The following is a 16,405-nucleotide window of genomic DNA, read 5'->3' as shown; positions in this document are numbered from 1 at the left end:
CATCCATTTGGGGAGAGCTTCGGTCCCTCGAGGGCGACCCCGAGCCGCAAGGTGGAGGGAAGCCTACTGCGGGTATCTCCAAACCTTCGGGTGCGGAGGACCCACCGTTCTAACCCTTCCGGGGGTTGAGGAATGAGGGTCTCTCTAAGCTTCGGCGAGGAGGACCCACCGATCCCTTTTTTCCCCTCTTTGCCCTTATGGCTGAGAGGGGTTAGGGGAGCAACGGGGCCCTTCTCCTTTGGGAGTGGGTCCATTCGATCGCACGACCTCCTATGCATGATTTAGGTCACTGCACTGGTTTTCGCCACCCTTTTACAAGGACACTGATCTGTTTCACACTTGCTGGATATGCAGAGAGGAAACTGTGAAGACAGATATTGGAGGTAGGAGCAGATAGGGACTGGGGGTGGGGTGTAGAGTTTGTGGGCTAAAAACTGTTACAGTTGAAAGTGAAAGTAAAAAATGTCACAGCTCAAAGTGAAAGTAAAAACAGTCAGAGCTCAAAGTGAAAGTAAAAACGTCACTGTTGAAAGTGGGAAGCGGTCATCTATTAGAATGAACTTAGGTCTACAGTCATTAGGTTGACCCCACTAGGTCGACTGGCAGGAAGGTCGACCTGACTTAAGGTCAACATGGGCCAAGGTCGACATGACTTAAGGTCGAATTTGCTTAAAGGTCGACATGAGGAAGGTCGACTGGTCATAAGGTCGACATGGGTTTTTCACTGTTTATTTGAGCCGACATGTGCCGACAGGCGTTATTTCATGCCCTACCATCCACTAGGGCGTGGAGGAGGTTATTAAAGCTGTGGCGAGCGAAGCATTGCGAGGGTCCAATTCTCATTGCCAACTGTGTCCATGTCGACTGTGTCGACATTTGGGTCAAAAACCAGTGAAAAACCCATGTCGACCATATGACCAGTCGACCTTCCTCATGTCGACCTTTATGCAAATTCGACCTTAAGTCATGTCGACCTTGGCCCATGTCGACCTTAAGTCAGGTCGACCTTCCTGCCAGTCAACCTAGTGGGGTCGACCTAATGACTGTAGACCTAAGTGTGGTCTGACAGATGTACTGATTCCATTTTACCATCCACAATGAGGCAGGTTAAGTGCAGTGATGCCGATAGGTACTAATTCCCCGAGCCCAGGCCTGATGGACGGGCCCGGAGGGCCCCCGTTTCCTGCAGCAGCTCTTCTCCACCCAGAACATGCAGCTGTGTGCTGGATGCAATGTGGCCAGGGAGGTGTTTTATTGTGAAGGTGCATGGCCACGCCTCCAGTGATTAGGCCACACCCCCTAATAAGTACCTGGGCCCGACCAGGTTCTCTACTGCCCTGGTTAAGTATAGAAAGTTAAGTAAGCCGCACGAGGGGGAAACTAATTTGGGGTCCAGGTGATGAAATCTACAAATTGACTCAAATAAAAACATGAAAAACCTACGTCAACCTTTTCATGTGACGACCATTTTCATGTCAACCTTTTCTCATGCATGTTGACTATTTGGTGTCGAACTATTGACTGTCAATCTAGATGTTGTCGACTCTTTATACCATAACCATAGGAGGTAGCCGACGCTTAGGTGTAAGTTGCTAAGATGGGAGTTCTATTATAGAACTTCTTCCCTCTCTCACCCCTGTACCTCTCACTCCTTCCATCTCTCACCCCTGCACCTCTCACTCCTTCCATCTCACACCCCTGCACTTCTCACTCCTTCCATCTCTCACCGGGATGCGGTCATTTGGTCTACTGCATTATGGTAGAAAGTCATTAGGTCGACATGCTAAAAGGTCGACATGACTCTAGGTCGACATGGGAAAAGGTCGACATGATTCTAGTTCGAAAGGTCATTAGTTCGACAAGGTCATTAGTTCGACATTGTCTATGTCGACATTCACAAGGTCGACATGGAGTTTTTCACTGTTTTTTTAAACCAACATGTGCCGACAGGCGGTATTTCATGCCCTACCATCCACTAGGGCGTGGTGGGAGAATAAAATAGTGTGCCGAGCGTAGCGAGGCACCGTGCCCGACGCATCGCGAGCGCAGCGAGCGATGCGAGGGGATGCAGTGCACTTTAAACTGTGTCCATGTCGACTGTGTTGACATTCAGGTAAAAAAACAGTGAAAAACCCCATGTCGACCTTGTGAATGTCGACATAGACAATGTCGAACTAATGACCTGTCGAACTAATGACCTTTCGACCTAGAATCATGTCGACCTTTTCCCATGTCGACCTAGAATCATGTCGACCTTTTAGCATGTCGACCTAATGGATTCGACCTAATGACTTTCTACCATAATGCAATAGACCAAATGATACCAACCCCTCTCACTCCTTCCATCTCTCACCCCTGCACCTCTCACTCCTTCCATCTCTCACCCCTGTACCTCTCACTCCTTCCATCTCACACCCCCTGCACCTCTCGCTCCTTCCATCTCTCACCCCTGCACCTCTCGCTCCTTCCATCTCTCACCCCTGCACCTCTCACTCCTTCCATCTCTCACCCCTGCACCTCTCACTCCTTCCATCTCTCACCCCTGCACCTCTCACTCCTTCCATCTCTCACCCCTGCACCTCTCACTCCTTCCATCTCTCACCCCTGCACCTCTCACTCCTTCCATCTCTCACCCCTGCACCTCTCACTCCTTCCATCTCTCACCCCCCTGCACCTCTCACTCCTGCACCTCTCACTCCTGCACCTCTCACTCCTTCCATCTCTCACCCCTGCACCTCTCACTCCTTCCACCTCTCACCCCTGCACGTCTGGCTCGCTCCTTCCATCTCTCACCCCTGTACCTCTCACTCCTTCCATCTCTCACCCTTGCACCTCTCACTCCTTCCATCTCTCACCCCTGCACCTCTCACTCCTTCCATCTCTCACCCCTGCACCTCTCACTCCTTCCATCTCTCACCCCTGTACCTCTCACTCCTGCACCTCTCACTCCTTCCATCTCTCACCCCTGCACCTCTCACTCCTTCCATCTCTCACCCCTGCACCTCTCACTCCTTCCATCTCTCACCTCTGCACCTCTCACTCCTTCCATCTCTCACTCCTTCCATCTCTCACCCCTGAACCTCTCGCTCCTTCCATCTCTCACCCCTGAACCTCTCGCTCCTTCCATCTCTCACCCCTGCACCTCTCACCCCTGCACCTCTCACTCCTGCACCTCTCACTCCTTCCATCTCTCACCCCTGCACCTCTCACTCCTTCCACCTCTCACCCTGCACGTCTGGCTCGCTCCTTCCATCTCTCACCCCTGTACCTCTCACTCCTTCCATCTCTCACCCCTGCACCTCACTCCTTCCATCTCTCACCCCTGCACCTCTCACTCCTTCCATCTCTCACCCCTGTACCTCTCACTCCTTCCATCTCTCACCCCTGAACCTCTCACTCCTTCCATCTCTCACCCCTGCACCTCTCACTCCTTCCATCTCTCACCCCTGCACCTCTCACCCCTGCACCTCTCACTCCTGCACCTCTCACTCCTTCCATCTCTCACCCCTGCACCTCTCACTCCTTCCATCTCTCACCCCTGCACCTCTCACTCCTTCCATCTCTCACCCCTGCACCTCTCACTCCTTCCATCTCTCACCCCTGCACCTCTCACTCCTTCCATCTCTCACCCCTGCACCTCTCACTCCTTCCATCTCTCACCCCTGTACCTCTCACCCCTGAACCTCTCACTCCTTCCATCTCTCACCCCTGCACCTCTCGCTCCTTCCATCTCTCACCCCTGCACCTCTCGCTCCTTCCATCTCTCACCCCTGCACCTCTCACTCCTTCCATCTCTCACCCCTGCACCTCTCACTCCTTCCATCTCTCACTCCTTCCATCTCTCACCCCTGCACCTCTCACTCCTTCCATCTCACACCCCTGCACCTCTGGCTCGCTCCTTCCATCGCTCACCCCTGTACCTCTCACTCCTTCCATCTCTCACACCTGCACCTCTCACTCCTTCCATCTCTCACCCCTGCACCTCTCACTCCTTCCATCTCTCACCCCTGTACCTCTCACTCCTTCCATCTCTCTCCCCTGCACCTCTCACTCCTTCCATCTCTCACCCCTGTACCTCTCACTCCTTCCATCTCTCACCCCTGCACCTCTCACTCCTTCCATCTCTCACTCCTTCCATCTCTCACCCCTGCACCTCTCACTCCTTCCATCTCACACCCCTGCACCTCTGGCTCGCTCCTTCCATCGCTCACCCCTGTACCTCTCACTCCTTCCATCTCTCACACCTGCACCTCTCACTCCTTCCATCTCTCACCCCTGCACCTCTCACTCCTTCCATCTCTCACCCCTGCACCTCTCACTCCTTCCATCTCTCACCTCTGCACCTCTCACTCCTTCCATCTCTCACTCCTTCCATCTCTCACCCCTGAACCTCTCGCTCCTTCCATCTCTCACCCCTGAACCTCTCGCTCCTTCCATCTCTCACCCCTGCACCTCTCACCCCTGCACCTCTCACTCCTGCACCTCTCACTCCTTCCATCTCTCACCCCTGCACCTCTCACTCCTTCCACCTCTCACCCCTGCACGTCTGGCTCGCTCCTTCCATCTCTCACCCCTGTACCTCTCACTCCTTCCATCTCTCACCCCTGCACCTCACTCCTTCCATCTCTCACCCCTGCACCTCTCACTCCTTCCATCTCTCACCCCTGCACCTCTCACTCCTTCCATCTCTCACCCCTGTACCTCTCACTCCTTCCATCTTTCACCCCTGCACCTCTCACCCCTGCACCTCTCACTCCTTCCATCTCTCACACCTGCACCTCTCACTCCTTCCATCTCTCACCCCTGTACCTCTCACTCCTTCCATCTCTCACCCCTGAACCTCTCACTCCTTCCATCTCTCACCCCTGCACCTCTCACTCCTTCCATCTCTCACCCCTGCACCTCTCACCCCTGCACCTCTCACTCCTGCACCTCTCACTCCTTCCATCTCTCACCCCTGCACCTCTCACTCCTTCCATCTCTCACCCCTGCACCTCTCACTCCTTCCATCTCTCACCCCTGCACCTCTCACTCCTTCCATCTCTCACCCCTGCACCTCTCACTCCTTCCATCTCTCACCCCTGTACCTCTCACCCCTGAACCTCTCACTCCTTCCATCTCTCACCCCTGCACCTCTCGCTCCTTCCATCTCTCACCCCTGCACCTCTCGCTCCTTCCATCTCTCACCCCTGCACCTCTCACTCCTTCCATCTCTCACCCCTGCACCTCTCACTCCTTCCATCTCTCACTCCTTCCATCTCTCACCCCTGCACCTCTCACTCCTTCCATCTCACACCCCTGCACCTCTGGCTCGCTCCTTCCATCGCTCACCCCTGTACCTCTCACTCCTTCCATCTCTCACACCTGCACCTCTCACTCCTTCCATCTCTCACCCCTGCACCTCTCACTCCTTCCATCTCTCACCCCTGTACCTCTCACTCCTTCCATCTCTCTCCCCTGCACCTCTCACTCCTTCCATCTCACACCCCTGCACCTCTGGCTCACTCCTTCCATCTCTCACCCCTGTACCTCTTGCTCCCTCCTTCCCTCACCCCTGCACCTCTCACTCCCTCTTTCCTTCCCCTCTCGCACCCTCCCTCACCCATGCACACCTCACTCCCATCACTCTCTTTCTAACTCCAGCCAGCCGCAGCTATTAACTATAGTTTCCAGCTTGTTCTAACAATTCTGACTGGTGCGCTGGCGGGAGGAAAGGTCAGAGTTAGGGGGCGTATGTAAAATCCCAGGTCCTGGAGGGTTGGCATCTGCAGCCCTCTCTCTCTTTCCACCAATAACAAGTAAGAAGGGCGTGGTCTGTATCCGTAGCAGGCAGACACTACAGCAATGGGTGCACTGAGCAGGGCTGTGAGGAAGATTCATAGCTGTGCCGGGGAACTACTGTGCCCGCTGCTGGTCATGGCGATATGTCACACCGCTGTATACCGCCCCACTCAGCACTGCGGGGTGAATTTACTAAGATGGGATGTTGTCCATAGCAACCAGATTCTACTTATTTATTTAGCAACTTCTACAAGATATCAAATAGAATCTGATTGGTTGCCATGGGCAACAGCCCATCTCCAACAGAACTCCCATCTTATTAACTTTACCCTCAGGAACTTGTTAGAGATTTAGACCCTCATTCTGGTCTATTCGGTTCCCAGCGGAGACCGAAGTGAACGCATAATCACATATGCGTATGTGCCGGGCTTCTGTGTAGATTCCTGCGGCGACTTGCCACCATGGCCTTCGCATGGGGGGGGGGGAATGGAGATGGGCATTCTGCGTTTCCTGGCCGTTCCCACAATAACGGTGGGTGTGACCAGGAAACCGCTGGGCGCCCCCATAGGATCTCAAGCGGGCATCTGAATTCCAGGGCGAGTGGCTGATGTCACAGGACGTCAACCGCCCACCCCGTTCTCGAACTAGGACGTCACAAGTCCAGACTGACTTAGATTTGCGAACAGGGTAAAAAAATCAGTCGATGATAGGGGACTATCGAAGGATTTCGGCCTCGTATGCTATCCAACGAATGGATGTATATGCAAAACATCGATCTGCAAAGTGACGGGGATATGCTGACTGCGGCGCGCGGGGGGGGCGTCTTTAGCACAGGCAGCATTAGAGAGCTCGCTAAGCAGCTATTTTTCGCTGCTAAGCGGTCCAGATCTTTTTGCCCGCCTCCTCCCCGGCTGGGCCACAGACCGCTCTACCACAGCGGTTAGCGGCCGCAGCGACCAACTCCTGTGGCCCAAACTAAATGTGGGAGCGGCTTTGACCGCAGTAAATATACCAATCCGCCCCTGTTTGCGAGTCAATCAGAATCACCCCTTACACCAGTATTTGGCATCTGTGTTACTCTGTACAGGTTGGTTACACAGAATTGTCATCACGGATGCAAAAAGACTACTGGTTTAGGAAAAAGGGTTTAATGCACGAGGCCTCTACGTGTAGCACTGTATTGTCTTACTATTGATTAGTCATAGCTTATAGTGCATGTACGGTAGCGCTACGTTTCCTACTTTGTATACAAAACGATTAAAGTTTTCAATCCAAAACTTAAAAAAAAAAAATTCATCCAAGTTGTGACAAACACAAACTGCGCTAATTAAACAGATTCGGCTTTCCCTTCAGTTAAACAATAAGTTTTAAACAGATTTTACTATGATATAAAAAAAAAAAACGTAGTAAATAATTCCAGAGCTTGATACATAGAAATCTGCACAAATATAACACTCCGAGCTGTAAACTATAATCCAGTGACCTGTAAAGAAAATAATGAAGCAGTTATACTATAATAATAAAAAAAACCTGACTCTCCGCCATCATGTCATATACAATGGCGGGCGTCAGATCGCCATTCCTCTGTTGGCACATGGGGAATTACTGCAACAATAGTCTCTGGCACTTTAATGATCACCCATGCCAGGTACAATAACGGATAAGGTTTATAGTCAATACTATACTGCATTCGGCAGTTAGGGGCCCCTCCACGAGATGGGGCCCGATGCTGTTGGAGCAGGATATCGCCCAGGCAAGAAGAGGCTTGGGACACTGTGATAGTAGAACCTCAGGGAATGATGCGGTGATACAGGAAGCTACATTGATCAGATCCTGGGTGCTATAATACTGAGGTCTTCATGTTCACTCTGCAGACTGAGTGCACGGATTACACACGAGGTAGTGCCAGACACCACGTTTCAGGAATATCAGACCAGAATCCTCAGGGGGAAGGAAAATGCTGCTCCCAGAGCCAGGCCCAGAGTCAGGAAGAACGCCATTATCGCACCACCGGTCTCAGCCTCGTGTACATTAACTTTCCTGTGGAGACAAGAGAGAGAGATGGGAGGGGGGTGTAGTGCAGAAATCTACCATTACTGGACATTCTAGCTTGTAATATACAAGTCTGTTCATTGTGGGGGCCAATATGTTTATTATCTAGGATTACATCACTCACCCCAGCACCTCGGTTTCCCTCCTTCCCTCACTCACCCGACACCTCTGGCTCCCTCCCCAACACCTTTAGCTTCCTCCTTCCCTCGCTCACCCCGACACCTCTGGCTCCCACCTGCCCTAAATGATCCCTACACCTCTGGCTCCCTCCCCAACACCTCTGGCTCCCTCCTTCCCTCGCTCACCCCGACACCTCTGGTTCCCTCATTCCCTCGCTCACACTGACACCGCTGGCTCCCACCTGCCCTAAATGATCCCTACACCTCTGGCTCCCTCCCCAACACCTCTGGCTCCCTCCTTCCCTCGCTCACCCCGACACCTCTGGTTCCCTCATTCCCTCGCTCACACTGACACCGCTGGCTCCCACCTGCCCTAAATGATCCCTACACCTCTGGCTCCCTCCCCAACACCTCTGGCTCCCTCCTTCCCTCGCTCACCCCGACACCTCTGGTTCCTGCATGCCCTCGCTCACCCCGACACCTCTGGCTCCCTCACGCCCTCGCTCACCCCGACACCTCTGGCTCCCTCACGCCCTCGCTCACCCCGACACCTCTGGCTCCCTCACGCCCTCGCTCACCCCGACACCTCTGGCTCCCTCCTCCCTCGCTCACACCGACATTTCTGGCTTCCTCCTTCCCTCACTCACCCCGACACCTCTGGCTCCCACCTGCCCTCAATGATCCCTACACCTCTGGCTCCCTCCCCAACACCTCTGGCTCCTCCTTCCCTCGCTCACCCCGACACCTCTGGTTCCCTCCCCAACTCCTCTGGCTTCCTCCTTCCCTCGCTCACACTGACACCTCTGGCTCCCACCTGCCCTCAATGATCCCTACACCTCTGGCTCCCTCCCCAACACCTCTGGCTCCCTCCTTCCCTCGCTCACCCGACACCTCTGGTTCCCGCACGCCCTCGCTCACCCCGACACCTCTGGCTCCCTCCTTCCCTCGCTCACCCCAACACCTCTGGCTCCCTCCTTCCTCGCTCACCCCGACACCTCTGGTTCCTGCATGCCCTCGCTCACCCCGACACCTCTGGCTCCCTCCTTCCCTCGCTCACCCCAACACCTCTGGCTCCCTCTTCCCCTCGCTCACCCCGACACCTCTGGTTCCTGCATGCCCTCGCTCACCCCGACACCTCTGGCTCCCTCACGCCCTCGCTCACCCCGACACCTCTGGCTCCCTCCCCAACACCTTTAGCTCTCTCCTTCCCTCGCTCACCCCGACACCTCTGGCTCCCTCCTTCCCTCGCTCACCCCAACACCTCTGGCTTCCTCCTCCCTCGCTCACACCGACATTTCTGGCTCCCTCCTTCCCTCACTCCGACACCTCTGGCTCCCACCCGACAGCTTTGTCTCTCTCCTTCCCTCACTCACCCCCACACCTCTGGCTCCCTCCTTCCCTCGCTCACAGCGACACCTCTGGCTCCCTCCTTCCCTCACTCACACCGACACCTCTGGCTCCCTCCTTCCCTTGCTCACAGCGACACCTCTGGCTCCCTCCTTCCCTCGCTCACACTGGCACCTCTGGCTCCCACCTGCCCCCAATCATCCCTACACCTCTGGCTCCCTCCCCAACACCTCTGGCTCCCTCCTTCCCTCGCTCACACTGGCACCTCTGGCTCCCACCTGCCCCCAATCATCCCTACACCTCTGGCTCCCTCCCCAACACCTCTGGCTCCCTCCTTCCCTCGCTCACACTGGCACCTCTGGCTCCCACCTGCCCCCAATCATCCCTACACCTCTGGCTCCCACCCCGACACCTTTGGCTCCCTCCCGCCCTCGCTCACCCTGTTACTTCTGGCTCCCTCATGCACTAACTCACCCCAACATCTCTGGCTCCCTCCCCATGGAACATCTGTCTCTTTCCTTCCCTTGCTTACCCCAACAGCTCTGGTTCCCTCGTTCACCCCACACCTCTGGCTGCGTCCTGCCCTCGTTCACCCCAGAACCTTGGGCTCCCTCCTTCCCTCACTCACCCAGGCTCTTCTCGCTCCTTCCTTCCCTTGCACACCAGGCACCTCCTGCTTCCTCCTGTGACCCTGGCACATAACTCCCTCCCTCCTAACTAGGATTATGATCTGGGCGTGGGTAAAGCCAGCGGCTCATTCCTGGTCACAATCCAGAGAGCATGTGCAGGGAGAGAACTTTCTCACAAGCTCTATCGCTGCAGGCGAGATTTCATACATCCTTGTCATGTATTTAACTATCACAATGCACATTTGGGTAAATTTATCCCATCGCATCTGAGATGTTGCTTGTGATAAACATGCCCCAGAAAGAAGGGGGGGGGGGGGGGGGTAATATGCACAATGGTGATACCTAGTACAGAAGGAAGGGTTACATTTAATATGGGCACAATAATGAGCGTCAGTGTTTAATGGGGTAATGATATTAAATACTCCTGAGTGTTTTCATCCCCTAAGGGGCACATCTAGAACACTGTGGTGAAGTGGCGCAGGGTGAAGGCCTGATTCTTGGTCAGGCTGGCGGGGACGCGGATACTTACTTGGGACCGAAGCACATGCAGAGACTGGCCAGGTAGCCATTGGATAATGCGAACACCACCATGATGCAGATATACCAGGCATCGTGTCCCAGTAAGACGGGCAGGTATTGGCGTGGCATCACGTTACAGAGCATGAAGAGGGGCAGGAAGATCACCCGAGCCGCCACCATGATCGGCAGCAGCTTACTGTCCTGTCCAGGCTGCAGAAGACACGACATACACAATGGTCAGTCATATGGGCAGGAAGCAGGTCATGTATTCAGACAGTAGTTCTTGTGAAGCAGAGGAAAGAAGCATAGGGGGCCAGATCTACAAAAAAGTGCTATAGCGGAGAAAGTGCCAGCCAGTCAGCCTCCAACTGCCATTTTCCAAAAGCAGCCTGTAACATGGCAGTTAGGAGCTGGTTGGCTGGTACTTTGGGCCTAATTCAGACCTGATCGCATGGCCCAACGATCAGGTAGAAGTACGCGGCTCTGGCAGAGGGGCGTCCCGCCTAGTGTCTGCCTGCGAAAAGCCGCTGCGCATCCAATGATTACTCCAGTGCGTGCAGTGTGTGCGTAGCCCGCGATTTACTCAGCGGCTGTGACAGAAACAGACTGATCGGGGGCGGAGCTGACGCCACGACTTCCCCTCAAACACCTTGATGCTTAGGGCCTGATTCACACCTGTTCGCAGCCTAGGGAACAGGTAACGCCACCTCCACACCATGCCCGCCCCGCAAATACCCACATTTGCATTCAAGGGGATGTGTAAGCTCTGGGGGCAATGATTTGTTTCCCCATTCGCAAATAAAAGTCAGTCTACTCTAGACTGACTTTTATTTGCGACGGAGATGGCTGAATTCTGGGCGGGTGCTGACGTCGTGTGACTCGACGGCATGTGCAGGGAATGCCCATATAACGCTGGCCGTTGCCCTGCACCGTCACCCTGTCTGCCCCCTTCCCTCCCCTGACAGCTCGAATGCACATGCACATATTGATGCATGAGCAGACCCCCCACCATTGGAAACTGTGCCGAATTCGTCCCAATCCAATCAGGTATGAATCAGGCCCTTAGTACATCTGGCTCAGGAAGGGTTAATGAATCCATTTTCCTGTCAAACACTGGATTCTGTGGGTTAATCCAGTGCTCTGTCACCTGACAGGCACACCGCAGGTTATTGTGCATGGGGAATCATGGAACACTGCCGCCATTAGTATTGTGTCCCCATTTGTGACAGCTCTCCTGTCTGGGAGAGGAGAGTTTAGACCTGGTGACTGCCCAGGAGAGAAATGAGCAGCGAGCGAGCAGAAGGTGACATCAGCCCTGCAGACTCCAGTCTTGATTGGTTGACTCAGCTACACATGTACAGTAACGTGATTGGACACTCATATCAACTAAACCTGTGATTGGTCCAGAGCTTCCTGTGCTTATATTAATTTATGGCTGAGGTGGAGCGTATGTCCAGCTGTACAATGTGGTGTTTACTGTGGTGGGCATCCATTACCATTAAGGGATCCAGGAGTCTACTGAGCAATGATCGTCATTAATACCACAGCCCCAGCCCCAGCTCCATCACCCGCCGTAACCTGCGACCTACAGACACTATAATCCGCTTAGTGGAGCTCATTGGGTGCAGCAGAAATCTGGATGGAGGGCCTGGGGATTTCAGTTGGGGTTCCTGGGAGGCAGCAAAACACGCTGAAAGCAGCAGCATCCTCAAAATGGGCAAAACCATGTGCACTGCAGGTGGGGCAGATGTAACATGTGCAGAGAGAGTTAGATTTGGGGGGAGTTGTTTTGTTTCTGTGCAGGATAAATACTGGCTGGTTTCTCTTTACAGAACCCACCCAAGTCTAACTCTCTCTGCACAGGTTACATTTGCCCCACCTGCAGTGCACAGGTCTGAATTAGGCCGAATGTAGTGCTCGCTACTCAGATCTCCTGCTCCTATGCAAGCGATTATGAGGACCCAGTCGTAGTTACAAGCAAAGAGGTGCTGCAGCAGCCAGATGCAGTGTGTCTGTTTAGGTCTCTGATGGATCTCCTGCACCTAACAAAGAGATAATACGAAGGATAATTTGCGCCTGTGGATGGAACAATGATGGAGGGATCCATGGTGGGCGGAGCTGCTTCCCGACGAAACTGCGGCAATCTTCGAATTAGCGCAACAGAAACTTGAACTAGCATTAAGTAGTAAATCTGGCGGCATCCCCAAACACCCCCGCTCTGCACCTGACTACACTCAGGCCAATATCAAACACCTAGAACTGAAACACTTCCTTTTCCATTTGTAATAGCGGAGACTCAGCGTCCTGTATAAACAATTGTACATGAACTGCATCTCATACTCACCCACATGACCAGAGCGGTGAGGCTCCTGCCGGCCCAGTCAAACAAATTGAAAAGGAGAAAGCAGGAGACCGGAATGAAGTATTTCCCTGCACATAGAAAAAGGAACAGATCATATAGTGAGCCTGAGTATGATACACAAGGAAAGGCTCCCCCCAAGGGGACAGGAGCGAGGCACCCCGTTCCGAGGGGACAGGAGCCAGGCAACCACCCCCACAGCCCCCGAGGGGACAGGAGCGAGACACACATCCCGTGGGGACAGGAGCGAGGCACACATCCCGTGGGGACAGGAGCATGATATCCAACGATGCTCTTCCTGACTTCCAGGTGTGTGGATGGGGTAATCAACAACATTGGGGGCTCTGGAATAACAATACCAATGGTTGCGGTAACTACCGGAGGAGACCTGGGGCAAATGACAAGTGGATTTATTATAGTGTACAGAAGTGGGGACCCCTCTATAAGCTTATATGGTACCCACCCAGACGGTATCCCTCCTGCGCAGCCATCTACATATTACAGGCAGATGACTTTTGCCGATGATGCTGCTAAATTAAAAGTTGCATTAATTTGGAAACCATCCTGACAACCAACTGTTACATCTAACCCCCCTCTTCTACATGTTTGGTGTCCTCTATCCACAGGGTTATACACAGACATAGATCCTCGCATGCCCGTCATACTCACCCCACTCAGACTTGCCAGCAATGGTGGATTTCACGTCTGCGGTAACAGAAGGAAATATCCCAATGGTGACTGTGAACACCAGGCAGACGGACAGGGCCAATACCCAAATCTAGGGCCAGACACAGCGAGTCACATACACAAGCCGGGGGCTCACTTGACGTACAGAAGATTGCCTAATAGGTGTATGGCCATACATAATGGAGGATTACTGTGCATGTACTGGGGACACATGGGTGTGGGGGAGCATGTACTGGGGGACAAGAGATGGGTGAGGGGAGCATGTACTGGGGGACACATGGGTGAGGGGAGCATGTACTGGGGGACAGGAGATGGGTGAGGGGAGCATGTACTGGGGGACACATGGGTGAGGGGAGCATGTACTGGGGACACATGGGTGAGGGGGAGCATGTACTGGGGGACAGGAGATGGGTGAGGGGAGCATGTACTGAGGGACACATGGGTGAGGGGGAGCATGTACTGGGGGACACATGTGTGTGGGGGAGCATGTACTGGGGGACACATGGGTGGGGGGAGCATGTACTGGGGGACACATGGGTGAGGGGAGCATGTACTGGGGGACACATGGGTGAGGGGGAGCATGTACTGGGGGACACATGGGTGAGGGGGAGCATGTACTGGGGGACACATGGGTGAGGGGGAGCATGTACTGGGGGACACATGGGTGAGGGGGAGCATGTACTGGGGGACAGGAGATGGGTGAGGGGAGCATGTACTGGGGACACATGGGTGGGGGAGCATGTACTGGGGGACACATGGGTGAGGGGGAGCATGTACTGGGGGACACATGGGTGAGGGGGAGCATGTACTGGGGGACACATGGGTGAGGGGGAGCATGTACTGGGGGACAGGAGATGGGTGAGGGGAGCATGTACTGGGGACACATGGGTGGGGGAGCATGTACTGGGGGACACATGGGTGAGGGGGAGCATGTACTGGGGACACATGGGTGGGGGAGCATGTACTGGGGGACACATGGGTGAGGGGGAGCATGTACTGGGGGACACATGGGTGAGGGGGAGCATGTACTGGGGGACACATGGGTGAGGGGAGCATGTACTGGGGGACACATGGGTGAGGGGCAGCATGTACTGGGGACACATGGGTGAGGGGAAGCATGTACTGGGGGACACATGGGTGAGGGGAGCATGTACTGGGGGACATATGGGTGAGGGGGAGCATGTACTGGGGACACATGGGTGTGGGGGAGCATGTACTGGGGACACATGGGTGAGGGGGAGCATGTACTGGGGGACACATGGGTGTGGGGGAGCATGTACTGGGGGACACATAGGTGTGGGGGAGCATGTACTGGGGGACACATGGGTGAGGGGGAGCATGTACTGGGGGACACATGGGTGAGGGGGAGCATGTACTGGGGACACATGGGTGCAGGGGAGCATGTACTGGGGGACACATGGGTGAGGGGGAGCATGTACTGGGGGACAGGAGATGGGTGAGGGGAGCATGTACTGGGGGACACATGGGTGAGGGGAGCATGTACTGGGGGACACATGGGTGAGGGGAGCATGTACTGGGGGACACATGGGTGAGGGGAGCACGTACTGGGGGACACATGGGTGAGGGGGAGCATGTACTGGGGGACACATGGGTGTGGGTGAGCATGTACTGGGGGACACATGGGTGCGGAGGAGCATGTACTGGGGGACCAGAGATGGGTGAGGGGAGCATGTATTGGGGGACAGGAGATGGGTGAGGGGGAGCATGTACTGGGGGACAGGAGATGGATGAGGGGGAGCATGTACTGGGGGACCAGAGATGGGTGAGGGGGAGCATGTATTGGGGGACAGGAGATGGGTGAGGGGGAGCATGTACTGGGGGACAGGAGATGGATGAGGGGGAGCATGTACTGGGGGACAGGAGATGGGTGAGGGGGAGCACGTATTGGGGGACAGGAGATGAGTGAGGGGGAGCACGTACTGGGGGACCGGAGATGGATGAGGGGGAGCATGTACTGGGGGACACATGGGTGAGGGGGAGCATGTATTGGGGGACAGGAGATGGGTGAGGGGGAGCACGTATTGGGGGACAGGAGATGGGTGAGGGGGAGCACGTACTGGGGGACCGGAGATGGGTGAGGGGGAGCATGTACTGGGGGACCGGAGATGGGTGAGGGGGCGCATGTACTGGGGGACCGGAGATGGGTGAGGGGGAGCATGTACTGGGGGACCGGAGATGGGTGAGGGGGAGCATGTACTGGGGGACCGGAGATGGGTGAGGGGGAGCATGTACTGGGGGACCGGAGATGGGTGAGGGGAGCATTAGTGTGCATGTACTGGGGGACAGGAGATGGTTGAGGGGGAGCATGTACTGGGGGACAGGAGATGGGTGAGGGGAGCATGTACTGGGGGACCGGAGATGGGTGAGGGGAGCATTAGTGTGCATGTACTGGGGGACAGGAGATGGTTGAGGGGGAGCATGTACTGGGGGACCGGAGATGGTTGAGGGGGAGCATGTACTGGGGGACCGGAGATGGGTGAGGGGAGCATTAGTGTGCATGTACTGGGGGACAGGAGATGGTTGAGGGGGAGCATGTACTGGGGGACAGGAGATGGGTGAGGGGGAGCATGTACTGGGGGACAGGAGATGGGGGAGGGGAGCATGTACTGGGGGACCGGAGATGGTTGAGGGGGAGCATGTACTGGGGGACCGGAGATGGGTGTGGGGGAGCATGTACTGGGGGACAGGAGATGGGTGAGGGGAGCATGTACTGGGGGACAGGAGATGGTTGAGGGGGAGCATGTACTGGGGGATAGGAGATGGGTGAGGGGAGCATTAGTGTGCATGTACTGGGGGACAGGAGATGGTTGAGGGGGAGCATGTACTGGGGGACAGGAGATGGGGGAGGGGAGCATGTACTGGGGGACCGGAGATGGTTGAGGGGGAGCATG

General features: G+C 55.0%; 1 protein-coding gene across 8 annotated transcripts in view; it reads right to left on the bottom strand.

Moving 5' to 3' along the window:
• Positions 1 to 6,913: 6,913 nt before the first annotated feature.
• The window catches only part of SLC29A1 (solute carrier family 29 member 1 (Augustine blood group)), a 70,120-nt gene continuing 60,628 nt past the window's right edge, over positions 6,914 to 16,405 (bottom strand). For all 8 annotated transcript variants that reach the window (XM_083175381.1, XM_083175388.1, XM_083175380.1 and 5 more), the window contains 4 exons: positions 13,476 to 13,584; positions 12,792 to 12,877; positions 10,458 to 10,657; positions 6,914 to 7,821 (listed from right to left, as the gene is read on the bottom strand). In XM_083175381.1, the coding sequence (XP_083031507.1) occupies positions 7,710 to 7,821; positions 10,458 to 10,657; positions 12,792 to 12,877; positions 13,476 to 13,584 (507 nt within the window). In that variant the 3' untranslated portion in view covers positions 6,914 to 7,709. The remainder of the gene's footprint in view (positions 7,822 to 10,457; positions 10,658 to 12,791; positions 12,878 to 13,475; positions 13,585 to 16,405) is intronic.

Source organism: Crinia signifera, chromosome 3 (genome assembly GCF_055691185.1).
Source record: "Crinia signifera chromosome 3, ASM5569118v1, whole genome shotgun sequence".
NCBI classification, from domain to species: domain Eukaryota; kingdom Metazoa; phylum Chordata; class Amphibia; order Anura; family Myobatrachidae; genus Crinia; species Crinia signifera.
The sequence above is the reverse complement of the archived record's forward strand: the minus strand, read 5'-3'. Positions and strand labels throughout refer to the sequence as shown.